The sequence below is a fragment of the Cyphellophora attinorum genome (assembly GCF_001299255.1).
Source record: "Cyphellophora attinorum strain CBS 131958 chromosome Unknown Contig49, whole genome shotgun sequence".
Classification (NCBI taxonomy): Eukaryota; Fungi; Ascomycota; class Eurotiomycetes; order Chaetothyriales; family Cyphellophoraceae; genus Cyphellophora; species Cyphellophora attinorum.
In genome coordinates, this window is record NW_017253277.1 from 97,212 (window position 1) to 119,058 (window position 21,847).

Genomic DNA, 21,847 nt, shown 5'->3' on the forward strand with positions numbered 1-21,847 from the left:
ATTTGCCAAGTGTCTGGGGTCACGTTATTCACCCAGTATGAACTAAGCGAAAGCCCAATCTTACGAGCCGGCTGCAAGGGAGGACATGCCGCTAACCCGGCACGGTTTGCAATTCTGGCTGACCTGTTCCTCAATACTGTATTTCTCTCATGAGAGCCATCGCGTATCTCGTAAGGTGCGCGTAGCTGGTCAATGGTCGTTCGCATCAGAAGATGCGCGATTCCGGACTAACACGCTTGAGATACGCTTTCACAGTGTCCAGCCTCGGCATAGTTTCAGGCAGCCGCCCGAACCGCATCATCGATTTTCGTCCACGATCCTACCAGCAATCACTTCTGGCGTCTCCATAAGAACGACGTTCTGGAACTGTTGACGGGTATCAGCAGGTCCAAACCTAGCACGTCTCGCAACTTGAGCGGCTAGGATCACTGCCCGTCATCGCCATCGACTTGCTGCACTTCAGCTCTCAAGACGTGATCAACACTCTCTCAACTCAACGGCCTGATGTCCTGATATATTCAGGCTTCCTAGACGGGTCCCATACAGACATGTATCCTTGTGCGACCGATAGAGACGATGTCTGAGTACCCGGAATTGCTGCGCTGCAGTAGGTGAGTTACTAGAGGCAAACATGACCAGATGCTTCGTCCCGCAGTTCCAATGTTTCGGGACGGTTCGTCGCAGAGCAAACATGGCTGGATGAAAGTTGGACGGGCTCTGGTGGTCAGAATATCTGGCAAGGTAGGAGAAGCACGTCCTAGAGACGCCTCTATGTACCGTGCGCTGTGTTCTGTCCACTTTTCATGCGAACCATAACGACGACGGCACTTCTCAGGGACACTGTGATCATTCGTTTCTCTGCTATGCACACCTCTCAAGCGCCGACTTGAGGGGCAGCTCCACTGTCTCGTCGCCGTTCACCAACCCACTCACGCACCAAGCAGATCAAAGCAATCAACGCTCCAGGCAACCTGTCCCTTCCCCGTGCCTCATCATTCCCTCACCCTCAACCCCGTCCCTCCACTCCTCTGGAGAATCAGAATCATCAGCATACTTCATCATACGCATACAAAGAGAACATCATACGCATACAAAGAGAACACCATGGACAACATCTCACAGCAACAACGGCTATGCGAGGCTCCGCACGACAGCATGGAGATAATAACACTCGCGACAGAGATCCCACGCGGCAGGTATGTGGTCAGCCAGTTCTGCTCCCTTCCACGTTTCTAGGATGGTGTCCGGTCGAGAAAACCTTGTGGCTTCCATCTACACCTCCTAGTCTCCCACGCCGTACTTGCTACGACTGACGAAGCTACTCAGAGTTAGCATCGGCAGTGGCAATGAGCCCTTCGCCCGTAGGATCTCAGTGGTCGAGGCTAGATTCCCATATATCGCGATGACTCCATTTGCACGCGGTATCGTGGCTCCTTTGGTCGAGCGCCTCAGCGAGCAGATACAATTCGAAGACTCGCTGAGGCGACTCAAATATCATGTGCTGCAGAAGGAGGAGCAGCGATTGCTTGCCAACTTACGCTCCGAGCATGCCGCATCTCAGGCAGCGGCACATGAAGCTAAGCTCGACAGTCTGCAGCGAAGGTTCGACGACCTGATGGAAAAGAGTGGTGAACTCGAAAACTGGATCCGCGATTTGCAGACAGAGAAGGACAACCTCAACCAAACACTTGACAATCGGAATCGCCAAATCACGCAGCTCCACGAAGATCTGGCCACGGAAGAGGTCCGATCGTCTGCTTCAGCTCAGCAGGTCGCTGCTGCTGCGGAAGCAAAAGCGGAAACAGATAAGAAGATTGCGAATTTCGATTCCGACTTGCACCAGGTTCGGGCTGAGTTGAAGGCCAAGACTGACGATGTTCGCGAACTTGAGAGACAGTATTGCAAGCTCACCGAAGAAAGCCAGCAGCTTCAAGATGAGCTCGAGATGAAGACTGATGACGCCAATCAACTTGAGGAGCAGCATCGTGCTCTCACCGAAGAACACCAGCAGCTTCAAACTGAGCTCAAGGTCAAGACTGATGACGCCAGTAGACTAGAGGAACAGCATCGTACGCTTCGCCAAGAACACGAGTCGCTGAAAGACAGCGGTTGCGCATTAGAGGAGCAGTTTCGTGCACTAAACGTAGAACATAAGCGTCTTCAATTCAGCGCGAAGGCCTTGAGCGAGCAGATCGCCGCCCACAACCGAACAATAAACAGACACGCAGCTACCATCATCAGCCTGGAACAAGACCGCTCACAGCTTCGAAACGAGCTTCGACAGGTCAGAGAACAAGCCGAGCAGGAGCAACAAGACCACGAGATCGTCAATGCGGCGTTGATGAAGTCCGAAAAAGAGTGGAAGGACAAAGCTGAAAAGAGAGGCAACACCCTCAACACATACACTGCAGAGAACAATGGTCTTAAAGCCACAAATGAGGCGCTCAAGAAGACCTTGGAAAGCCAGAAAGCAGAAATGAAGAAGCAGAAGAAGATTGCCGACGAAGCCCACCGCAGATATACCGATGATCTCGCCAAGAAAGACAAACAGATCAACGAGCAGCGAACGGCACACGAGCAAGCTCTTCGGCGCCAGGAAGCCGAGCTGAAGCAGGAGCAGGCTCACACCGCCGCAAAGTTGATGAGGCTGAGGCCACGGTAGAAGAGCTGCAGGAGCGCAATGAAGAGCAAGAGGAAGATCTCAAGAAAGCACGTACGTTGTGGAATTGCTCAAGAGATGCGTTCGAGCAGATTGGCGCATACATCCATCCTCGGAGTCATGCCAACACAGAGATGGTTCAGCCACCCCAACAGCTTGCGGACGGCGCTGCGACTCGTGACAGCGCCGAGCAGGGCCGAGTGTCCCGAATGGCTCAGAAGCAGGCAGACGGGGCCACTCGTCATGCCAGCACCGAGCCGAAACCACCATCAGGATCAGTTCAAGAGCTCCTCCAACAGCCGAGGCATGCCGCTCCTGTCCCAGCGGAGACAGCACAGCCGTCGAAAGACGCTCCAAAGCTACCGACTCCGACTCGAGGAAACGCCGAGACAGCACAGCTGCGGAAGCGGAAGCCAAGTTCTAGCTGCAAGATTCCCAGCCCAACGAGTAAGAAGGCACGTACAGAGAGTGCGCGTTTAGAGCATCTCAAGAAATGCACGGATTGAATTGTATACTTCGTATGCACACAGCATAGTGATGCTAGCCTGCCCTTTCCACTTTCCAAAAGCCTGCACATGCTAAACAGTCGTGAACAATTGTAATAATACACTTCAGTCATGCCAGCAGGATGCAAGCCATTATCTCATGACCAAGTCATGCTTTATTGCATAGAAACAGCGTGATCTAGATGGGTAAGGCAACATGTGAGAGTGTGAGATATGCTTTTACAGTAGTTTCAGGCAGCTACCTGCAACTCGTCATTAATTTCTGTCTTCTATATCCTACTAGCAATCGTTTCCGGTGTCGTTAGAAATACATTTCTCTCCTCCAACTTTGGTGGCTAGCAACACTATCCATGTCCAGCGTCGTCCTTCACTTGATGCGAGTGCTACTCCTGAGATGTACCTTCATACTCTGCCCTAGGCGGCTTTGAGTCTCGATGTCTTACAAGATCCGTGGGCGACTCGCTATATGTTCAGGTCAGCAACGTTGCATGATAACTCCAGGCGGCAATCGAGTCGCAACGTTTGCTGCGCTAGAACCAGGTGAGCCTGCTATCATGAAGCTGACCAGATGCGGCATCCCGCGGTTCCAATGTTTCGGAACAGTGTATCGCAGGGTAAACGTGGCTGGGCCAGAGAGTGGCAGTTATCAGCGGCCAGGCAATCTTGTAACGGCCATCAAGCGCGACCTCCTAATCTGTGCCACAGTAGGTCGTGGATATCTTCTAACTGCCTGTCCACTCGACTTATATCTGCACACTGTGGTCTTGCAGCGACTACGTCGGTCTCTGCTCTTCTTTGCTGGTTCACTACGTTTTTTGCTGGTTCACTACTGTCGTCACATTCAGCAGACGCCTTGCTAGAGTGGTCCTCATCAGTGCCTGTACCAGCTTTTACTCCTTGTCAGAGCAGGTTCATCAGAGGCCGAGAGGATGAACATCCAGCAACATCACGCACCGGTGATGACTCCTCGGACACCTTCTGTACCATCGAACGGACCTCCAATGCCGACACCTCCGGCGGAACGTCCGATGGCCACGTCACGGAGAGGCCCTCCATCCGCTACATCACCGGCACCGTATCCAGTGAGTGCAACTCATATGGGTGCTCAAGGAGTGCCCGCACCACAGACAATGCATCAATTTCAGGGCAGGTACGTACCTACATTGTCACGTCCACTCACCTCTCTTGTCTTGAATGGGACCCAACGGGCGTTCTCCTCAACTCGTTCAGCACATTTCGTCAAGCTCCTTCCTGTTGTTGCAGCGTACTACGTCGCAGTCATTTGTACTGACAAATGCTTGTTTCTAGCCAGGACGGTAGTATTAGCAGCTCTTCTGTCGTGCCGGTGCAATCTCCATTCCGATATTTTGACCTCGCAGGAGGACTCATTATGCAGCATATCCACTATCCTAAACTTCTGCAACTTGGTCAGAACCTGCAGCGGGAGGTCGCATCCTTGCGAGTCAAGGATTTTGCAATGGAGGTCCAAGACAAGGTCCTACGCGCTGACCACCAAGTTCGACAACTCCGGGGATTGAATGGCACGCTGTCTGGGCAAGTCAAATCTTTCGCAGATGAAAATGCAGATCTCAGCAAGGGAAAAGTCGATCTTGAGGCGAGAGTTGAGCAGCTCACAGGAGAATTGAATGAGTCAAAGACAGAAGCTGCTCGACTAGAGTCAGAAGTCTCTGCCCGGGATAGAGGACTCAACGCGAAAGATCGAACAATCGCAGCGCTACAATCGGAGTTGACATCCCTCCGAACTGAGCTGAAGGAGTCTAACAACAAGTCAACCAGCCTAGAGAAAGAGAAAGATGACCTTGCCAAACAGACCCAGCACCTGGAAGATCGTGAGGAGGAATTATGCAACGTGGTTCATACCTACAAGACAACGATCGAGGGACAGTCCAATACTATCACTACTCTCGAAGGAGAGCTATCCAAGCTCCAGGAGCGACTTGAGAAAGAGCAAGAGACTGCCCGCCAGGATCGAGTTGGCCATACAGCAGCTATCGAGAAAGCCAGTGCTGACTTGAAAGCTTCCGAAGAAAGAGCGCTTCAGAATAGCAAAACCATCGCAACGAAAGACGACGAGATCAGGGGCCTCAACGCCACGGTCGAGTCACTGCGAGCAGCAATTGAGAAAGAACAAGCCGACAACAGAGGCCTGGAACAAGATGCCGACAAAGCGCGCTGTCGGCACCTTGACGACATCGCCGAGAGAGATGCAGAGCTCGACAAGCAACACCGTGCGGTTGAGGCGGCGCAGAAGCAGACCAACCTGATAGAAGACGAGTGGAAGCAAAAGCATGCACGAACGGTGCTTCAGTTGGCCGCAACGCAGCTCGCCGTGAATAGGGCGGAGAAGCGTAATCAGAAGCTGCTTGAGACCCTCCTGGCAGCGAAGGACACATTCGAGCAAGTCGTCATAAGCGCTCTAGAACGGTCAAACTGCCAACGAGTCAAGGAAGGTGACAGTACAAAGTCGCAACAGTCAGGTCCTGCCCAAGCGCAGGCAGCAGAGCCGAGAGATAGCGCTCCTGCCGACGTGATAACAGTGGAACGATCACACCAAGCGCAAAAGCGAGCAGCTGACCCTGAAGACGATGCAGGATCGGATCGACCTCGGAAGAGACAGTCGCTCGTTCTTAAGATGTCAAAGCAGGTCAGCCCTGAGAAGCAAGCACATATGGAGTAGAGTAGTGCACGGATCGAATCGTATACATTGTATGCACACAGCCCAATGCTAAACCACCCGTCTCGCTTTCCAAGACCTGCACATGCCAAACAGTCGTTAACAATCGTAATGATACACTTCTCCAGCAGCAGGCATGCCCCAGTCTGACACCCAAGCCGTGCTTCGTGCCAGGACAACACCTCCTGCTCGTCGGCTCACTACCGTTTGAACAACGCCCCAACCTCCGCCTTCTTCCACTCAATCTCCAGATTCCCCTCATAGACCTGCCGCACAATAACATCCATTCGATCCCACGCATGATCATACCGTATGTTGCACTCCTCCAGCACCCTACTAATCAACCCCTTCCTACTGTCCGCACTATGCGCCGCAGCCAAATCAGCATCAACATCGCCAAAATGCTTATCGACCTCTTCTTCAACGTCTCCACGCCCTTCCTCACCTCCTTCGCATCATAGCTGCTCAGCACCTTCTTCGCGCTGCTCCGACTGTGACTTGGCTTGTTGGCAATCACGGTTGGGTTGCCCTCGTTGGTCTTGAGGAGTGCCTCAGTACTCTCTAAGAAGTCGAGCCACTTGCCCATCGGCCGACGGATGACCGCGTCGACATACTGGCTGAGGTGCTTGTACATGTCCTTTTCGGCGCGGTCGCGCCAGTCGCGGAGAATCATGTTGTCGTGGACCTGGACTTCTTCGAGGTAGTGGTTCATGTTCTCGATCAGGAGGATGTGGTAGTTCAGGGCTTCTTTGTCTTCGGGGTCACCTGAGCCGGCAGCAGGGGCTGTAGTGCTCGCGACGCCGGTAGAGGTGCCGCTGGCGGGGTTGTCTTTGGCGATGAAGCTGAGAGATTCCCACATTGCCTTTAGGATGCGGGAGTAGGCGTCGTTCAGGATGAAGCGAAGTTCTAGGGACTCGTTGTGGTAAAACTCTTGTGGGATCATACCTTCGACGATGGAGCTGAAGATTGGGAAGGTGCGCATGAACGGGATGATGCCTTTTCGCTTGCTGACCTTGACTTTGGTCTCCTCGATGGCTTTGACCTGCTCGTCGATGAACTTTTGGAAGAGGCCAGCCAAACGGTCGTGGAGTCCCCGCAGAGCGCGAGTCATGTATTCTTGGTTGGTCTCTTCGTAGGTAGCGAGAGTGCGTTCGAGCGCGCATAGAACGCCCACGGCCTGAAGTTGGTCAGTGGCACAAACCCAGTCCGTCAATTGTTCCAGTTCTGGAGTCCAGAATGAGTAGATGCCCTCGACTGTGTTCTGGACTTGTTTGGCCATGTCGCGATCTGCATCGTAGGGCAGCTGTGTGGATAGGTTTGGCAGGCTCCGCTGTGCAGAAGTTTTCGAGCCAAGGTTATCCAGCCAGTCGACACTGGTCTGAGAAGTGAGATGGAAGAAGTGAACGATGAAGTTCTGTTCCTCGGCAACTACCTTTGCCTGCTCTTGCAGCACAGAATCAAAGATCTCCCATGCATCGGGTTTCCCGTCGCGTCGATCGAAGGTTCGTCGAAGTCCACCAGCTTTGACAGTCTTGCCACGCTTGACTGTCAGCTTTCTTGCAGCAGTAGATGTCATGGATTCTTCCCCTTTGTCTTTTTCCTGGTGGGTGAATAACGCCTCAAGCTCTTCACCGGCAGGCTTACTGGCTTTCTTCTTGTTATGGCTGATGTACTCGCGGAAATTGTCCACGTAGGCGTTCTTGATATTGATCTCGTACCTTGATATCAGGGTCGACCATTCGTAGCTATTGACCTCCCGTACAAATAGCATGATTGGGCTGTAAGACCAAAGCTCCTGGCGAGAGGACTGCAGACTCGGCAGTAGTAACGATGAGGATGAGACTGATGCGAGACTGCGAGAATTGTCTTCGCTGGTCCTTTGCTCAGTTTGCTTGAACATTGCAGTCATGTGCTGATTGAATCTTCGCAAGAACTGAAGTGTTTCTTCTCGATACTCTTCCTTCTTCTGCGTGACAGCTCGCATCTGTCCAATTTCTTGATCTGCGTAGACACCGACGCCGCTTCGTTCGTTGCAAGTTGATGCTGCCTTTCTCGTTTTGTTTTGCCGGATCTCTGGATCGATTGTCAACAGCGCTCGGTAAAGCGTGAGCAAAGACATTTCGATTGACTGAACGCCGTCTGCAGAGTCAAGCGGTGCGCTTTGCAATGCACGGAGGTCCGACGATGATATGGTGAGGGTCTTGAGTAGACCCTGGAGTTCCGACTGCAGCAGTTTCTGGTTCGCTGTCTGCACTTGTAGACCTTGTGACTGAGCCTCGATATACTCGATGTCTTCGGCCAAGGTATCAAGCTCGTGAGAGTAGAGCGTGAGCAGTCCGTCCATCTCTTCACACTCTGCTATCGCTTTGTCAAAGGCTCTGGACAAGTCAGCGACTTTGACCTCCTGCTGCTCAATATGACCGAGCCACCCAGCCGCCTGAGCGCGACCATTCTCGCGTCTAATGGCAGACTCGAAGTTCTCGATCTTCTGCTTTTCAGATAGGCGGCCCTCCCAGCCAAACTCTGTTAAAATCTCATTGAAATCGGCGCCGCGACCTTCCATGACCCGAGGATCGACTCCAAGAATGGCGCAATACTTTCCGACCTCGATCTCAAGCTTTTGCCGCTTCTTTCGTTCGGGCGAGCCAGATCTGACAGGCTCTGAGGGTTCGAGTTTCGTCAGTTCTTGCGGCTCATCTACAGGTCTTGGTGTCTCGGTGGGCGCCTTGACGCTGTTATCTGTTGCGGTCCTTTGAAGCTGCACTTTTGGTAGGAAAGCACTAGCCAGCGGCGTCCGGGGCCTGTCCTTGTCTTTCTCTGGGGGAGGACTGGTGATGCTCGGCTTGTCACTGGCAACGCTGTCCGTGCTCATGCCTCTTAGTAGAGGAGCTGGGACGACGCTGGTGATGCCATCGGGCTCGTTTGAGTTCTTGTCTTGCATCGCTTTCAGCCGTGCGCCAGCGCCGCCCTGCCGTGGCTGGAAAGCACTTGCCGCCAGCGCGGCTTTCCGAAATTGATTGGCAATATCCTTAGCAGACTTCTTCTTCATCATTGGTCCAAGTCCTGGTCGATACTCCTCTTCCTTTTCTTTCTTCGTCGACAGCTCGCTCTCCGGAGCTTTCACGCTGTCTGGCGAGGCAACGACATTGTCTCCGACAGGCGTCAACGGAGACTCTGACAGAATGTGCTCGGCTGGCAGATCTGGAGGACCCTGCATGACTGCATCGTTGCCCTTCGTGTCGCTGGCGGCTTTGGTGTCAAAATACTCCTTAGGCTCTGTTGACTGCTTAGCCTGAGTGGTGATACCTTTCGAGAGCTTGAGGGGCTCGGGCTCATCATTGCGGCTTTCATTTCTCGTGGCACCCGGACTTGCAGCGGGTGTAACGAACTGGCTGGCCGACGGACTCTGTAGGGACTTCTCGCTTCTAGCGGCCTCCCTATTGCTGCCTATCTGTGGACGCAATCGGTCCGGAGGCGGATCATTTATTGGAGGGACAGGAGGGACGGGTTCTGTGGGCTTCCTCTCGGCAGCTGTAGATGGTCTGGATGGGTTTGAGTAGTCGCTTGCGGCTGCTACGGATTCCTGGCTCTTCGAAAACGAGAAGTTGCGCCCACCGGGACCATATTGAGCCATGGCATTCTTTGGCACGCCATTCTGTCTATTTGCAGGCAACTCTGATATACTCTCGCTCGGTTGAGTAGACGATACCGATGGTTTGGGGCTCGCCGAAGGTCGCAGAGGTTGTGGCATATCTGACAGGGAGCCCCAGGTCCCTGACGAGGCAGACTTATCGCCCAAGGAACGCTTTCTAAGATCCTCGGTCGACTCGATCTTAGCTGGGAAGCGTGCCGGTGAACGCGTGGGCTCTTCGGAAGGCATTCGTTGGCCCTCGCGTGTTTCAGGCCGGACATTGGTACGATTGTACGGACGATTCTGTGGAGGATCCGGCTGTTGGTTGGGCCGAGCTGGTGCTCGGAGAGCTAAGGGCGACTGCGGGCGAGGAGACATCGCAGCTGGCATCGACGGAGGGGTGGGCACAGGTGAAGGCAGACCACCGGCGTTTAGGTTAGGTGAAACGCCGCCCATGGCTGGTGTGTTGCCCGGGGTGCTGGCTGTGAGCATGTCCATCTCCTGAGGCGCAAAACCTATCAGCTGTGGTGCACGTCCGCCGGTATACTTTCGAAAGATCTTGGTCAAGCTTGCAATGAAGAAGTCCTTCTCTTTCGCCGTAGACGCTTGCCAATAGTATGGTTTGCCCAACGTGACCAGAAAACCGGTAGTGCCAGCCCATTGTTTCTCCATACTCTCCTGATTTGTACTTGGGTTGAATGCAGTGTAGGACTGGATGGCGGACAGCTCATCAAGATTCCAGGTCTTGCCGATGGAGAAAGAGCCATTGGGATTCTCGCGGGCTTTGTGGACTCTAACCTTGCCCGAGCGCCGTACAGCCACCAGAATGATTCTGTTCTTCTTGTTTGCGGCAGGCGAATTGGCAGGAGCTGGCGAGGACGGGTACATGGCATCTTCGGCGACGCGTACATGTGTTATATACGACTCGAGGTTGGTGCCATCTGGGTCTCGTTTGGCGAAGCAACTCTCAATGATCCTTTTCTTTTCATCTTCGAAACGAGCAGCCCGATCTTGGTTGCTCAAAGCACTGTCGCTTGTGTGCCCGGGCAGGCTCCCGAGGGAGCCATTGCGCGTGTCAGGACCAGCCTGCTGAAAGCCACGGCCACTGTTCGGTATTCCACCACGTTGCTGGTTCATGCCGCCGTAACTCATTATGGTGATCGTACATGGCCCGGTTCATGTGCAAGGGCCATCGCGATGCGTTTGTTACATCCGCAGAACAAATGAAGTGCTGGTGAGCTGATGCTCAGTTGAATGTCATTGATCTACCGCACCGAGTCGCAAGGCAGTCACGGTCGGATTCATTGATGAGACACTCCGAGTTCGCTTAGAGTAGACTAGCGTCAAGGCAGCTTCCGCTCCATCCACACTCCTCGGCGTCGGAAAAACGTTGTCCGCGAAAGTCAAAAAAAGTTGTCGTTGGAGATCGCTCGCAAAATGAAAGAGATCGAGAACTGATCAACGTCCAAGAGCAGAACTCGACTATTGGCGGTAACCTGGAATATCTGGCGGCCACATTGCTACCTCAGTGCGTCAAGGTAGACCCTCTCTTCGCATAGTCCAGCGGACCACCAATCTGGTCAAGATGAGTGCTTCTCAGGGCAGCGGGCCTACACCGCGTGCTCTTTCGATCATTGACAATTTCTTCCGGCAGCACGACTTGAGTGCGACTCAAAAAGCATACAAGAAAGAGCTGAAAGAGCGGAATCTGGCAGTCGAGCCAAGCGCAGTGGGCGACGCAAGTCTAAGAGTCTCTACTGCTGGCCGCCAACGTGCCTCTGCCGGATTCCGAGTCGTCGGAGAGCAGTTCTTCATCGTCCGGGTCCGATAGCGACGACAACGCTAGCGTGAAGAGCACAGAGTCTTCGAAGTCTGCAAGCAGCTCATCAAGCAGCTCCTCGACGAGTTCGTCAAGTTCATCGTCAAGTTCGAGCACAGATTCCAGCAAAGGTGCGAGTAAAGCCACGAAGAAAGCAGGAAAGGCTGTCAAGACCAAAGGCGGCCGGCGATCAGTCTCGTCGTCCTCCTCTTCCTCGTCTTCATCCTCGTCTTCTTCGTCATCGTCCTCGGACAGTGACGCAGATGACGAAAGAGAACAGCCCGCAGTGTCAAAGAGAAAGGCAGCCATACCCTCCACGGCAAGCCCGAACCCCCGAAAAAGGAAATTGTCTACAAGCTCTGCATCTTCCTCATCCTCATCCTCCTCATCGGGATCCGACTCATCCTCATCCTCCGAGGACGAGCCACCAAGCAAGAGGGCCAAGCAAAGCAAATCTGAGACATCCTCATCCAGCGAGTCGAGCTCAGAAGACTCGGATCAGGTCACGAGCGACAGCGAGATGCCATCAAAGACCGCGCCGAAAGCAGAAAGCGACGATAGCAGCACCTCGGGCTCCTCGACTTCAAGTGAGGGCGAAAACGACTCCAGTTCAAGCTCAGACGAGGAGATGCAGGATGCTGCGCCAATTACTCAATCAGCACCGAAGCAGACTGATGTTGCAGAATCAGATGTTGATGGACGGGCAGGCTCGTCGTCTTCTGGAACGGTGATAGGAGAGAAAAAGCCATCACCCGAAGTGGACTCGGACATACACCCGTCACGTCGCGGTCAGATGATGAACGGCACAAGGAAGCACGAGGGCGCAAGGCCGACACCCCTAGCGCAGCAATCAGCACTGGCTAACGAGAAAGACTTCTTATCAAACAAATACGTCTCGTACGATTATGCGGACCGGGCATACAAGGATCTGTCTGTCACGCGTGGCAAGGGCTTTACAAAAGAAAAGAACAAGAAGAAGCGTGGTAGTTATCGTGGAGGCATGATCGACATAAGTGGTGGAAAAGGCTTCAAATTCGATGACTAGGGTGATTGGGGACGGCTTTAGACGGTCAATGCTACATCTGCATCAGACGCATGGACATATACGGATTCACATTTGAAAGCATTCACCGCTTTACCCGCGACTCGGTCCGGAAGCATGTCCGCTACACCGCATCGTAGGGAGAATGGGCTGGTCATTGACTAAAACCAAGCCTTTGGGCCAAGGCACCAGCTGCGAGCTTGTTCTGCCGCTTCAGCCGCCGCTTCAGCCGAGTCTTGTGGACGAGAGCTTAGTCCATATTTCGCAAGTCGCTGCATTCTAGCACGTAGACACGAGGAGATTCGGAAGGTGGCGACGAGGAGAGAATCGCAACAGCACGTGCCTGCAAATCACGAGGCAGGAAACGGCCACGAGTATTATACCCTGGATAAATGTCCGCAGACCGAAGCTCTACTAGTCGAAGCTCTAACAAGCTTTGACAAGCTAAAGGTGACATCACCAATGGCCTCGGCTGTCACTGGTGGGTGTGACAAACCTCCTACCCCACTTGACTACCACTCACTACCTTCGTGTTCCTGTTCCTTCAGTGCTACTGCAGTTGTAACCTCAGACCAGCTTTGCGCACGCCGCGAAGGTTTTCAGGTACAAGCATGGGTCGGTAGGTCGGTCGATCCTGTCCGTCGGAGAGCTCATGAGCTTCCCACGTGCGTCCTGTGATTGAGTATTTTCAATGCCTACAAGTAGATGGTGCTTCGCGCGCGCCGGGTTTCTCTGCTCGCAGTCGCCTCATTCTAGCGACTTGTATCTCGTACTGCAGACATGGCGACTCTCAGTCTGGTGCTCACTTGCATCGCAGGCTTGGCCTCCGCTGCCGTGCTTGACAACCGTCAGGCTTCGTCCTCAGCGAGTGTTGAACAGATCTTCCAGACCTTTCCTCAGATCTTTGCAGGACCAACGAAGACAGGTTCGGCGCCGTTTCTGGCAGAGTAAGTAGGGACAAGCACTTTCGCTATGCTCAGATTCGTCCCTTACGCTGCTGGTCAAGCACCAAGCTGATCAGAAGTCCAGGACCAACCCAGCTGCTTTCGGTTCGTTGAGCTATGTTCCCAACACTCCATTGGCAACGGCGCTGCCAATCCAGGGAATACAGTCGGGCCAGAACATCTTCCTGTTGATGGGTCAGCTCACACCGTATCAGCCTAATCCAGTTGGATTCGGGTCCAACGAATATAGCCTGCCTCCAGGAACGAACATTTCCCAGGTTCACCTGCTGTCTCGGTACGTGACTTCTCGTGTTTCACCGGTCATCACCATTCCTTGAGTGCAGGGTGGCTGACGAGTGACAGCCATGGCTCGCGCTACCCAACAGGAGACTCATCCGTGTCGAGCTTCGGCAGCAAGCTCCATAACATCACAAGTAACGGCACCGCTTCTTGGTCGGGAGAGCTGTCTTTCCTGAACAGCTGGACCTACAAGATGGGAGCCGAAATTCTTGTTCCCAAGGGCCGCCAGGAGCTGTACGACTCTGGCGTGCTCTTCTACTATAACTATGGTCATCTGTAAGTTTTCGGCAGGCTAAGGTATTGGCCGGCGCTAATGACGGACCAGGTACAACACAAGCACAAAGATCCTCGCACGTACAACGACCCAGGATCGAATGTTAAAGTCTGCAGAGAACTTCATGGCTGGCGTTAGTGGTTCTGCTAGAGCAAAAGACATAGCAGCTGACAAGTGGTACAGTTCTTTGGCCTCGAATGGACCAAAAATGCGACTCTGGAAGTTGTCATTGAGCAATCAGGCTTCAACGTGAGCTTTGATCAGTCCTCAGAGCGCTGACATTGCTAACACCTGAGGCATAGAACACGCTTGCCGGTTACTTCCAATGCAACAACAGCAACAACTACTACTCAACAGGTGGCAACAACGCAAGCCGCATCTGGGAGAACATCTATCTCGCCAACGCAACCCAGCGTCTGAAGGCCCTGTCGGGCGGTTACAACTGGACCGTGGCCGATACCTACAACGTAAGATCACTCATCTCCCGCAATTCAACGCTAACAGCAGCTTAGGCACAAACCCTCTGCCCCTACGAGACAGTCGCCTTCGGCTACAGCGCCTTCTGCGACCTCTTCACCTACGAAGAATGGCAAGGCTTCGAATACAGCATCGACCTCCAGTTCTACGGCAACAACGGCTTCGGCTCCCCCGTCGGCCGCGGCGTAGGCATCGGCTGTGTAGAGGAGATCTACGCCCGCCTCCAAGGCCACCTCTACAACCTCCCCGCCGGCGCAACCCAAGCAACGTGACCCTCGACACCTCCTCCGCCACCTTCCCCCTCAACCAAACCCTCTACATGGACTTCTCCCACGACACAAACATCTACGCCATCATCTCCGCCTCCGCCTCCGCCAATTCAACCAGTCCCTCCCCGCCACCGGCCCGCCCGCCAACCAGCAAGCCATCGTCTCCCACATGACCCCCTTCGGCACCCGCATGTACTGGGAGATCATCACTGCCCCATCGCCAGTCAAAGCCCAGCGCCCCGCCGGCAGCAACTTAACCATGTCAGATTACTACGAGTCAGGCAACACCACGAAATACGTGCACATCCTCCTCAACCAGCGCACCATCCCACTCTACAAATCCTACCCCGAATGCGAGGTCCGCGACGACGGCTGGTGTGAGCTAGAGACCTACCTGAATGTTCTCGGCACGCTCCTCGACCAGGCGGACTACGAGCAGGCGTGCTTTGGGACCTACCCGGTGGCGAAGTATGGGGAGATCTCGGACGGGCGGCCGTTGAATGCGACGATGAAGGCGAAGAGGGATGCGAAGCGGGTGCATCACAGTCTGGCGAGGGAGTTGGGTGCGCAGAGTTTGTGGCATCGTGAGGCTGTGATGTGAGTTTGAGGCAGCTTGTTATGCGGTAGAATAGATTATATAGGACAGATAATGTATGTAATGCGGCCTAATGCCCCGCTGTCTGAGTAAATGTGTGATCATTGATCAGGCACCTTTATGAGACATGTTGAGTACTGTCCTGTGCTCGGATCTGATGTGCAATTAACAGTTTATGGCAGGCTATTTCGGATTGCAGCCCATAATCAATGTCGACGTTGGGCAGCAGGAGTAACCCTGTCATCCGGCCGTACTTAATGCTATTCCCATCGCTTGTCAATTGGCGGGCCTAGTCGTGGACTAATATTGTCTGTAGTGTTCTCGAGGGCCGAGCCATCCGACACACACGAGTATATGTCGATTTGCAAACAGTGAACATAGAATTATTTAGCCATATCTCTACTCGCAATTCATGCTCAAAAGGCTGGACCTCTCATGACTTCGCACCACAATCTCCACAAGCTGCCCGGACCGTACGCTCTCCTGAGATCCAATTACCAGCTAGCCAGCCCCCTCTCCCGATCGAACCCACCCCTCAGCTGCGTCCCCGGCTTGACCACCTTCCCCTGCAGCACTGTATACCGCACAATATTCTCACAATCCTCCGGCTTCACTCTTGCAAGCCAGATCCCTTGCACAGCCTCGTCTTGCAGCGTCTCTTCCTCTTCCGTGTTGCCATTACCAGCTCCACTCGTGACGGCTTTGGTCTGCTTGCTGCCCGCCCTCCGATACACCATGATGTTGGCACTGTACTTGTGTCCGCCGACGTGATTGATAAAGTAGATCCCTACCCCGCCAGGCCGGGCGTCGTGCAGGTCGCGGTGTAGGCCCATTGGTCGGAGAATGCGTTCGAATTCTTTGCGGAGGAGAGGGGCGGATTGGCCGCAGCGTGCATCGCGGGTTTTGTGGCTGCACATGAGGATCAAGGCGCGATGAGGGATTGGGCGGGTTGTGAATTGGGGCATTTTGAGAACGGGTTGGGCGGTTGGGGTGGGTAGCTCGACTGGTGTTGAGGAGCCATTACCGTTAGGCGTGTCAGCTGCTGAATCATATGTTTCGGGTGTAGTTGTGGAGTCGTTGGCGATGCTGCTAGAAGATAGTAATGTGCGATTTGAGGCGGATGTAGCCACGATCGTAGACATGAGCGCAGGAACCTGCTCTGGTCTGACTTTCTCGATAAACGTCCACGAAGGAAGAAGCATGCAGTCGGATCCAGTCTCAATGTCGCAATCACCGTGCTCTCCGCCAGAAGGCATGTTGGAAGCCGAGAGCATCATCTTGCCTTTGCCTCGACCATTCGACATTTCGATCTCCTGGCCGTGCTTCCCAACAGCTTGCATCACGCTACCCTTCTCATCAGCGACATCGCGGACCCAGTCTGTCTTGCCGGTGCCGACAATAAGATGCGTATCCCAGCCATTGACGTGGCCGTATAACTTGTCATCTTCGTCGATACTGAACTTGGCAGGATAGTGTACACTGCATGACGAGCAGTCGTGTAGGCACTCTTCTCCATCAACCGCTGGATCTGGCTTGGGGAATAGTGCAGTCTCTGTAGATGCCTTTGTGAATCCTGCTGTGCCTTGGAAGTTTGCTGATGATCCGGTAGGTGTTAGGAATGACCGGCCCCTTTCTAGTAGTGATTGCATCTTTCGTTTGGCACTTGGCATACTGGAAGGAGAAGAAGCCTTGTGACGTTGGGGAAGACGTGATTCTTTTTATCAGATTGATAATAATTCTCCAGTGCGGAACGGTGGAAATAAATTTCTCCACTCGGGCGGATCGTGTCGCGAGACCCCAGACAATGCTGGTGGACTATAAGAAGGCGGAAGACGATTGTCAGAAGACTTCGGGATCAGGCGGTCGTGGCGTCAGAGATGGTAGTGAGTCGAATGTCAAGATTGAAGTAGCATCGTGCCTGTCTATTAGGGAACGCTCCTCGCTCATAGATTGGTTGATGACCGATTATCACCGATATCTCCCTACCGTTGAATGCTACAATATGGCTTCTGCCTTACGAGAGAAAGTGATTGATTGGCAGTAGCGACCAAACGGGTAGCCACAACAGGTGGGTCGCCGTTGGGTGACGTGCTTGCCATTTCTCGTCCCGAACAATGAGTCCGTAGTAACTTGAAAGAGGGCGCAGATGTCGGAGGATCCGCGGGATGTGGTGGCTACCAGTCTACCGGTCTGATTTTGGCCATACACCTAGGTAGGTACGGCAGTCTTGAAGGGTCAACCCGCCGAAAATGAGCTCTAGTCAGCAACAGCACCACACAGGGCGTATTCTGCATCCCTTCTCCTTCTGGGTGATCAAGGAACGACATGAAATGGATCTGGGTTGCCTGCTTCGACGCTGGACTCACGGGGCTATGTTACGCTACACTGCCCATTCCAGAACTATCCTCCCGTTTGATCCTCACCGTCCCAGACTTGCTCCCAGCCCACGGTCCATCCGCCACCGCTGACTCCGACTCTGGCGTCGTCGACCTATTATGATGATGCTTCCGCCGCACCTTACCCTCATCCGCACTTGTTAGCGGACTCACTCCACCCGCAGCAGATCTTAGCTCTCGCGTTTTGCGTCTCACGCTTGCCGTACTGCTTACGCTGCTGCCTCTACGAAGTCGGTGATCGTGGCTGTCATTTGCGCCATCAACGTCGCCGAGCGCAGGAGTGCTCGAGCGGGAGGATTGACGTGAGTGGGTGTTGTTCGAACTAGAGTCGCGTCGGAGAGATCGCCGACGGTGAGCCTTCTGATCCGCTTTAAGTAGAGCATCTTTCTCGGTCAGGGACAGGCTGTTGTTGGTAGGGTTGCGATTGTGCGAGGAACCACGAGCGGGGTGCGCTTGTTGGGCGTGGTGCTGATGGTGAGGGTGCTTCTCAAGGTCCTGATTCCTCTTCGCGTGATGGCTGTGACGGGGCATCAGACGCCAAGTACCCGTGTACCACTTCCATCCTCCATTATCGCGAGCTTTGTTCCGCCGCTGGACCTTCACTTTCCTACGAAGACCAGCGCGGCGCTCGTTCTCTCGCTGCCAGTATTCACTGCGGTACTCTTCCCAGTTCTCGCGGAACTCTGGAGAAAATGACTTCGGGAGAAGGAGTAGCATGATGTAGTCGCCGCCTTTAGCGAGGTCTTCTTCCACTATGATTCCTGTCTCGTGCTCAACAAGGTGCCAGTCGCTAAATCGTCCACCTTCTTCGTCGGCAAATAGACCAAGAGGAATAAGGAAGCTGAAGTGACTGAGCCACTCCCGGTACCATCTTCGGCGTATGACTACGACGCGCAAGTTGAACGGTCGTAGGCCGCGATTTGTGGTAGACAGCCACCTGCGCGGCCAGCGTACCCCACGCTCGAGCTGGCCGGTAGCCCAGATGAGCAGGAAAGTAGCTAATGAACCCATGAACGCGAGCTTCTGGAGTAGTTCGAAGAGCCAATAGACAGAGCCGCCGCGCTGACCGGAGCCATCTTCTCTGGGCTTAAGGAAGAGAACCCAACCAAGGAACAATGTCCAAGTAGAGAGGACAAGCAAGAAGAAGGTGTTGAGGCGTCGACGAGAGACGAGATGTAGATATTGGCTGCGGAGGGAGGACTCGAGGATCAGCAGATTAAGGTAGATCGTCGGAGGTGAGCTTGGCAGGGCGGAGAGGTCGGGACTGGACGTGTTTTTGTCGGTCGCGGCGGCGGAGGTCAAGGGCGGGAGTGGTGCCGGCGGAGGTGGGTGGACATTGGCTGTGGGCGCGCCTTTGACCAGCTGGTTGAGCGAAGTTTCGCTCGGCATGTCGGGCAACGGACTGCCAGGGGCAGCAAACCGTTGACGCTCTGTGCTATCTTCTGGGATGCATCTGGAATCCGGGGTAGACTGCGGTTGCCAGTGATAGTGAAGAGGACTCAGCCGCGCGAATGCCTTAACTGGGTGGACAGCTCGGCACCGGAACCTCGTCTGGATGACCCTGTAAGAACCACTTCCGGCTAGAAATACGACACAAATACCTACGCGACAGGCACCAGTGTTAAAATCGCGATAGACATGTATGGGTATAGCAGGAGGAAGTGTTAAGTCCGCGAGGCACTTTGATGACGATGTTGAGGGCGGCCAGGGCAATTTCTCGGAGGTCGGAGGCGATGACAACACGGACGAGCGTTGAGCCGACCTTGGACAGCAAATAAAGAAAGCCTCGCCTCGCCACACATATCACTCCCTTCAAGTGCCTTTACATCCCGTCGCTACCGCTACATACTGTCACCTACCATTCAACTTCTAGCCTTGTATGAGGCGTGGAGCACCCTCGAAGCTCCTCCGCGTTGTCCGCAGTACTATCCGTATACAACCTCAGTCGACCTCAGCATATACGTACCGACACAACCTTCCGCCACACCAGCATCAACCGCCCACCATGTCTAGCACAGCAGACTCCGACAACGAGGCGAATGCGCGTTCACAACAAAGTCCTCTTGCCCGTCAACGGGCCGCCGAAAGAGGCGAACGAGGGGGCGGCTGGTTTCCGATGGGATACAAGGAAGGCTTCAGTCAGTGGTGGAGCGCACTGCCAGCAGCTCAAACAGAGAACAAAGTGCTGTCGTACATTCCCTACCTCCAGAAGCCGCCCACACATACACAGACTGGCTCCAAGCCTCCTTCCGTGAACCCATCGATCACATCACTAAATACAGATCCATCTGCGAAGGCGGCTCCAGTCCGCACGAACTCGATAACGGACCCATACGGACCCAGAACGTGGTACTCACGAATGGTGGAACTATCGGGCAAACACCGCGCACTGAATGAGTTCTCGGTAGAGCATCCCGGCGAGAAGGCAGACGAAAATCTGGTTATAATACATGGCTACGGCGCAGGTCTAGGATTCTTCTACAAGAACTTTGAGGCACTCTCCAGGCCGAAAGGCTGGCAGCTCTACGCTCTCGACATGCTCGGTATGGGCCGATCGTCCCGTCCGCCCTTCCGGATAAAGGCAAAGGGCAAGCAGCAGCAGATCACTGAAGCAGAAGACTGGTTCATAGATTCGCTGGAGGAGTGGCGGGTTAAACGCAAGATCGACAAAATGACTCTTGTGGGTCACTCCATGGGCGGATACATGGCAGTGTGTTATGCTCTCAAATATCCCGGCCATCTGAACAAGCTCATCCTTGCCTCACCCGTTGGCATTCCAGAAGATCCATACGCCACACAGGCAGCAATGCCTGAGCCACAGACCTCGACCTTCCAGAACGAATTCGCGCAAGACGCGGAAACGGAAACGACGAAACAGGCGGATGGCAACAACTTTCTCAATCAGCGAAAGAAGGCCGACAAGGCAGCACAAGAAGCACAACAGGCGCCGAATGCCAACCGTCTCCCAGCCGATGGCAAGGAAGTCGCGCCTCGGCGAAGGATACCCAAGTGGGTAACGTGGGCGTGGGACGCCAACATCTCGCCATTCAGCTTTGTTCGATGGTCAGGACCATTTGGACCACGACTGGTCTCCGGATGGACGTCTCGCCGCTTCAGCCACTTGCCCGAAGCGGAAGCCGCTGCTCTGCATGACTACGCCTACTCGCTATTCCGCTTGCGCGGCTCCGGCGAGTATGCCCTTGCATACATCCTCGCGCCAGGCGCTTTCGCACGCAGTCCGCTGATCCACCGAATCGGGCGCGTTGGACGAGGGACACTGCCTGACGGAAGCAATGAAGGTGGTGTCCCTGTCGTGTTGATGTACGGCGAGAACGACTGGATGGACGTCAAGGGCGGGTATGCTGCGAAGAAGCTTCTTGACAAAGCGCGCGAGAAGGCGCTGCAGGGCAAGACTGAGGCTGAGAAACGAGAGGACCAAGGTGGTGCCAAGGTTGTCATTGTCAAAGGCGCAGGACACCATGTGTACTTGGACAGTCCGGACGAATTTAACGCGATCATGAAGCGAGAGATGGACGATACCGCCATGCGATCGAAAGGCAATCGGAAAGGAAGCATGGCCGGAGTGGAGGTTGTTGTGCCAGGAGAGGAGATGGAGGTTCTGCAGCAACGTGATATTCGATACTGATTGAGGATCTGGGTCTGCCTGCTTTGTAGATTTGGTTGCACTGGGGCATAGCAAGGTGTTCGGATGGGGGCTGACTTCGACCGATAAGAGTCGTGGTAGACTATAGAGAGTGGCATATACAGGCCGCAGACAGGCGAGACTTTGTTGACTACCTACAGTGTGCTTCATTTTGTTGCAAATATATTTGTTGGACAACCAACGCATGTGACTTGAATGTCTCCGTCATTAGCCACCTGGGCGCCAGAAAGCTGTGGCGGACAGGCATATAATCAAATCCTCGACGACGATTGCTCTAGCAAGAAGCAGATTATGACTTTGCCAGCCGTGTGAGTATGCACAATGACCACTGTGTTGGCGCGGATAGGTAGTGCTAAGCCAAGCCGGATGACTGGCTGGAAGAAGTGGCTTTGAGTCAGACCGGATGACCATCTGGGAACGAAGTCTTGTTCGCGACCGGATGACTATTGTTTGCCAGACGAACGAAATTTCCATCCAGCGTCAACACACAATACCAAGCCTCGCGCATTGAGTTCTGTCATGGGCTAAACCTGATCGCAATCTGTACTCGTCAAGGCTCGGTGTGCATACATCTAT

The 21,847-nt window shown here is 54.0% G+C and overlaps 10 protein-coding genes across 10 annotated transcripts; 6 read left to right on the plus strand and 4 right to left on the minus strand.

The window, feature by feature from the left end:
• Positions 1-1,104: 1,104 nt before the first annotated feature.
• AB675_4880 (uncharacterized protein) lies at positions 1,105-2,662 on the plus strand (the record flags this gene model as incomplete). The annotated part of the gene is made up of 2 exons (XM_018145047.1): positions 1,105-1,196; positions 1,327-2,662. 2 exons carry the CDS (start codon positions 1,105-1,107, stop codon positions 2,660-2,662), a joined length of 1,428 nt encoding a protein of 475 aa, XP_017994815.1.
• Positions 2,663-2,793: 131 nt separating this feature from the next.
• AB675_4881 (uncharacterized protein) lies at positions 2,794-3,165 on the plus strand (the record flags this gene model as incomplete). Its single annotated transcript, XM_018145048.1, has 1 exon — positions 2,794-3,165. The coding sequence occupies one exon, from the start codon at positions 2,794-2,796 to the stop codon at positions 3,163-3,165; it is 372 nt and encodes a 123-aa protein (XP_017994781.1).
• A 1,390-nt stretch (positions 3,166-4,555) lies between these two features.
• AB675_4882 (uncharacterized protein) lies at positions 4,556-5,863 on the plus strand (the record flags this gene model as incomplete). Its single annotated transcript, XM_018145049.1, has 1 exon — positions 4,556-5,863. The coding sequence occupies one exon, from the start codon at positions 4,556-4,558 to the stop codon at positions 5,861-5,863; it is 1,308 nt and encodes a 435-aa protein (XP_017994792.1).
• Positions 5,864-6,060: 197 nt separating this feature from the next.
• Positions 6,061-10,643, minus strand: AB675_4883 (Exocyst complex component SEC3; the record flags this gene model as incomplete). Its single annotated transcript, XM_018145050.1, has 3 exons — positions 6,061-6,223; positions 6,274-7,037; positions 7,062-10,643. The coding sequence occupies 3 exons, from the start codon at positions 10,641-10,643 to the stop codon at positions 6,061-6,063; spliced, it is 4,509 nt and encodes a 1,502-aa protein (XP_017994797.1).
• Positions 10,644-11,235: 592 nt separating this feature from the next.
• Positions 11,236-11,619, minus strand: AB675_4884 (uncharacterized protein; the record flags this gene model as incomplete). Its single annotated transcript, XM_018145051.1, has 1 exon — positions 11,236-11,619. The coding sequence occupies one exon, from the start codon at positions 11,617-11,619 to the stop codon at positions 11,236-11,238; it is 384 nt and encodes a 127-aa protein (XP_017994772.1).
• Positions 11,620-11,830: 211 nt separating this feature from the next.
• Positions 11,831-12,355, plus strand: AB675_4885 (uncharacterized protein; the record flags this gene model as incomplete). The annotated part of the gene is made up of 1 exon (XM_018145052.1): positions 11,831-12,355. One exon carries the CDS (start codon positions 11,831-11,833, stop codon positions 12,353-12,355), a length of 525 nt encoding a protein of 174 aa, XP_017994793.1.
• Positions 12,356-13,132: 777 nt separating this feature from the next.
• AB675_4886 (3-phytase A) lies at positions 13,133-15,217 on the plus strand (the record flags this gene model as incomplete). Its single annotated transcript, XM_018145053.1, has 8 exons — positions 13,133-13,299; positions 13,382-13,591; positions 13,660-13,872; positions 13,922-14,003; positions 14,054-14,119; positions 14,173-14,337; positions 14,383-14,532; positions 14,576-15,217. 8 exons carry the CDS (start codon positions 13,133-13,135, stop codon positions 15,215-15,217), a joined length of 1,695 nt encoding a protein of 564 aa, XP_017994799.1.
• Positions 15,218-15,705: 488 nt separating this feature from the next.
• AB675_4887 (Actin patches distal protein 1) lies at positions 15,706-16,881 on the minus strand (the record flags this gene model as incomplete). The annotated part of the gene is made up of 1 exon (XM_018145054.1): positions 15,706-16,881. One exon carries the CDS (start codon positions 16,879-16,881, stop codon positions 15,706-15,708), a length of 1,176 nt encoding a protein of 391 aa, XP_017994805.1.
• A 705-nt stretch (positions 16,882-17,586) lies between these two features.
• AB675_4888 (Sporulation-specific protein SPO7) lies at positions 17,587-18,996 on the minus strand (the record flags this gene model as incomplete). The annotated part of the gene is made up of 1 exon (XM_018145055.1): positions 17,587-18,996. One exon carries the CDS (start codon positions 18,994-18,996, stop codon positions 17,587-17,589), a length of 1,410 nt encoding a protein of 469 aa, XP_017994773.1.
• A 616-nt stretch (positions 18,997-19,612) lies between these two features.
• Positions 19,613-21,253, plus strand: AB675_4889 (putative cardiolipin-specific deacylase, mitochondrial; the record flags this gene model as incomplete). Its single annotated transcript, XM_018145056.1, has 1 exon — positions 19,613-21,253. The coding sequence occupies one exon, from the start codon at positions 19,613-19,615 to the stop codon at positions 21,251-21,253; it is 1,641 nt and encodes a 546-aa protein (XP_017994791.1).
• Positions 21,254-21,847: the final 594 nt, after the last annotated feature.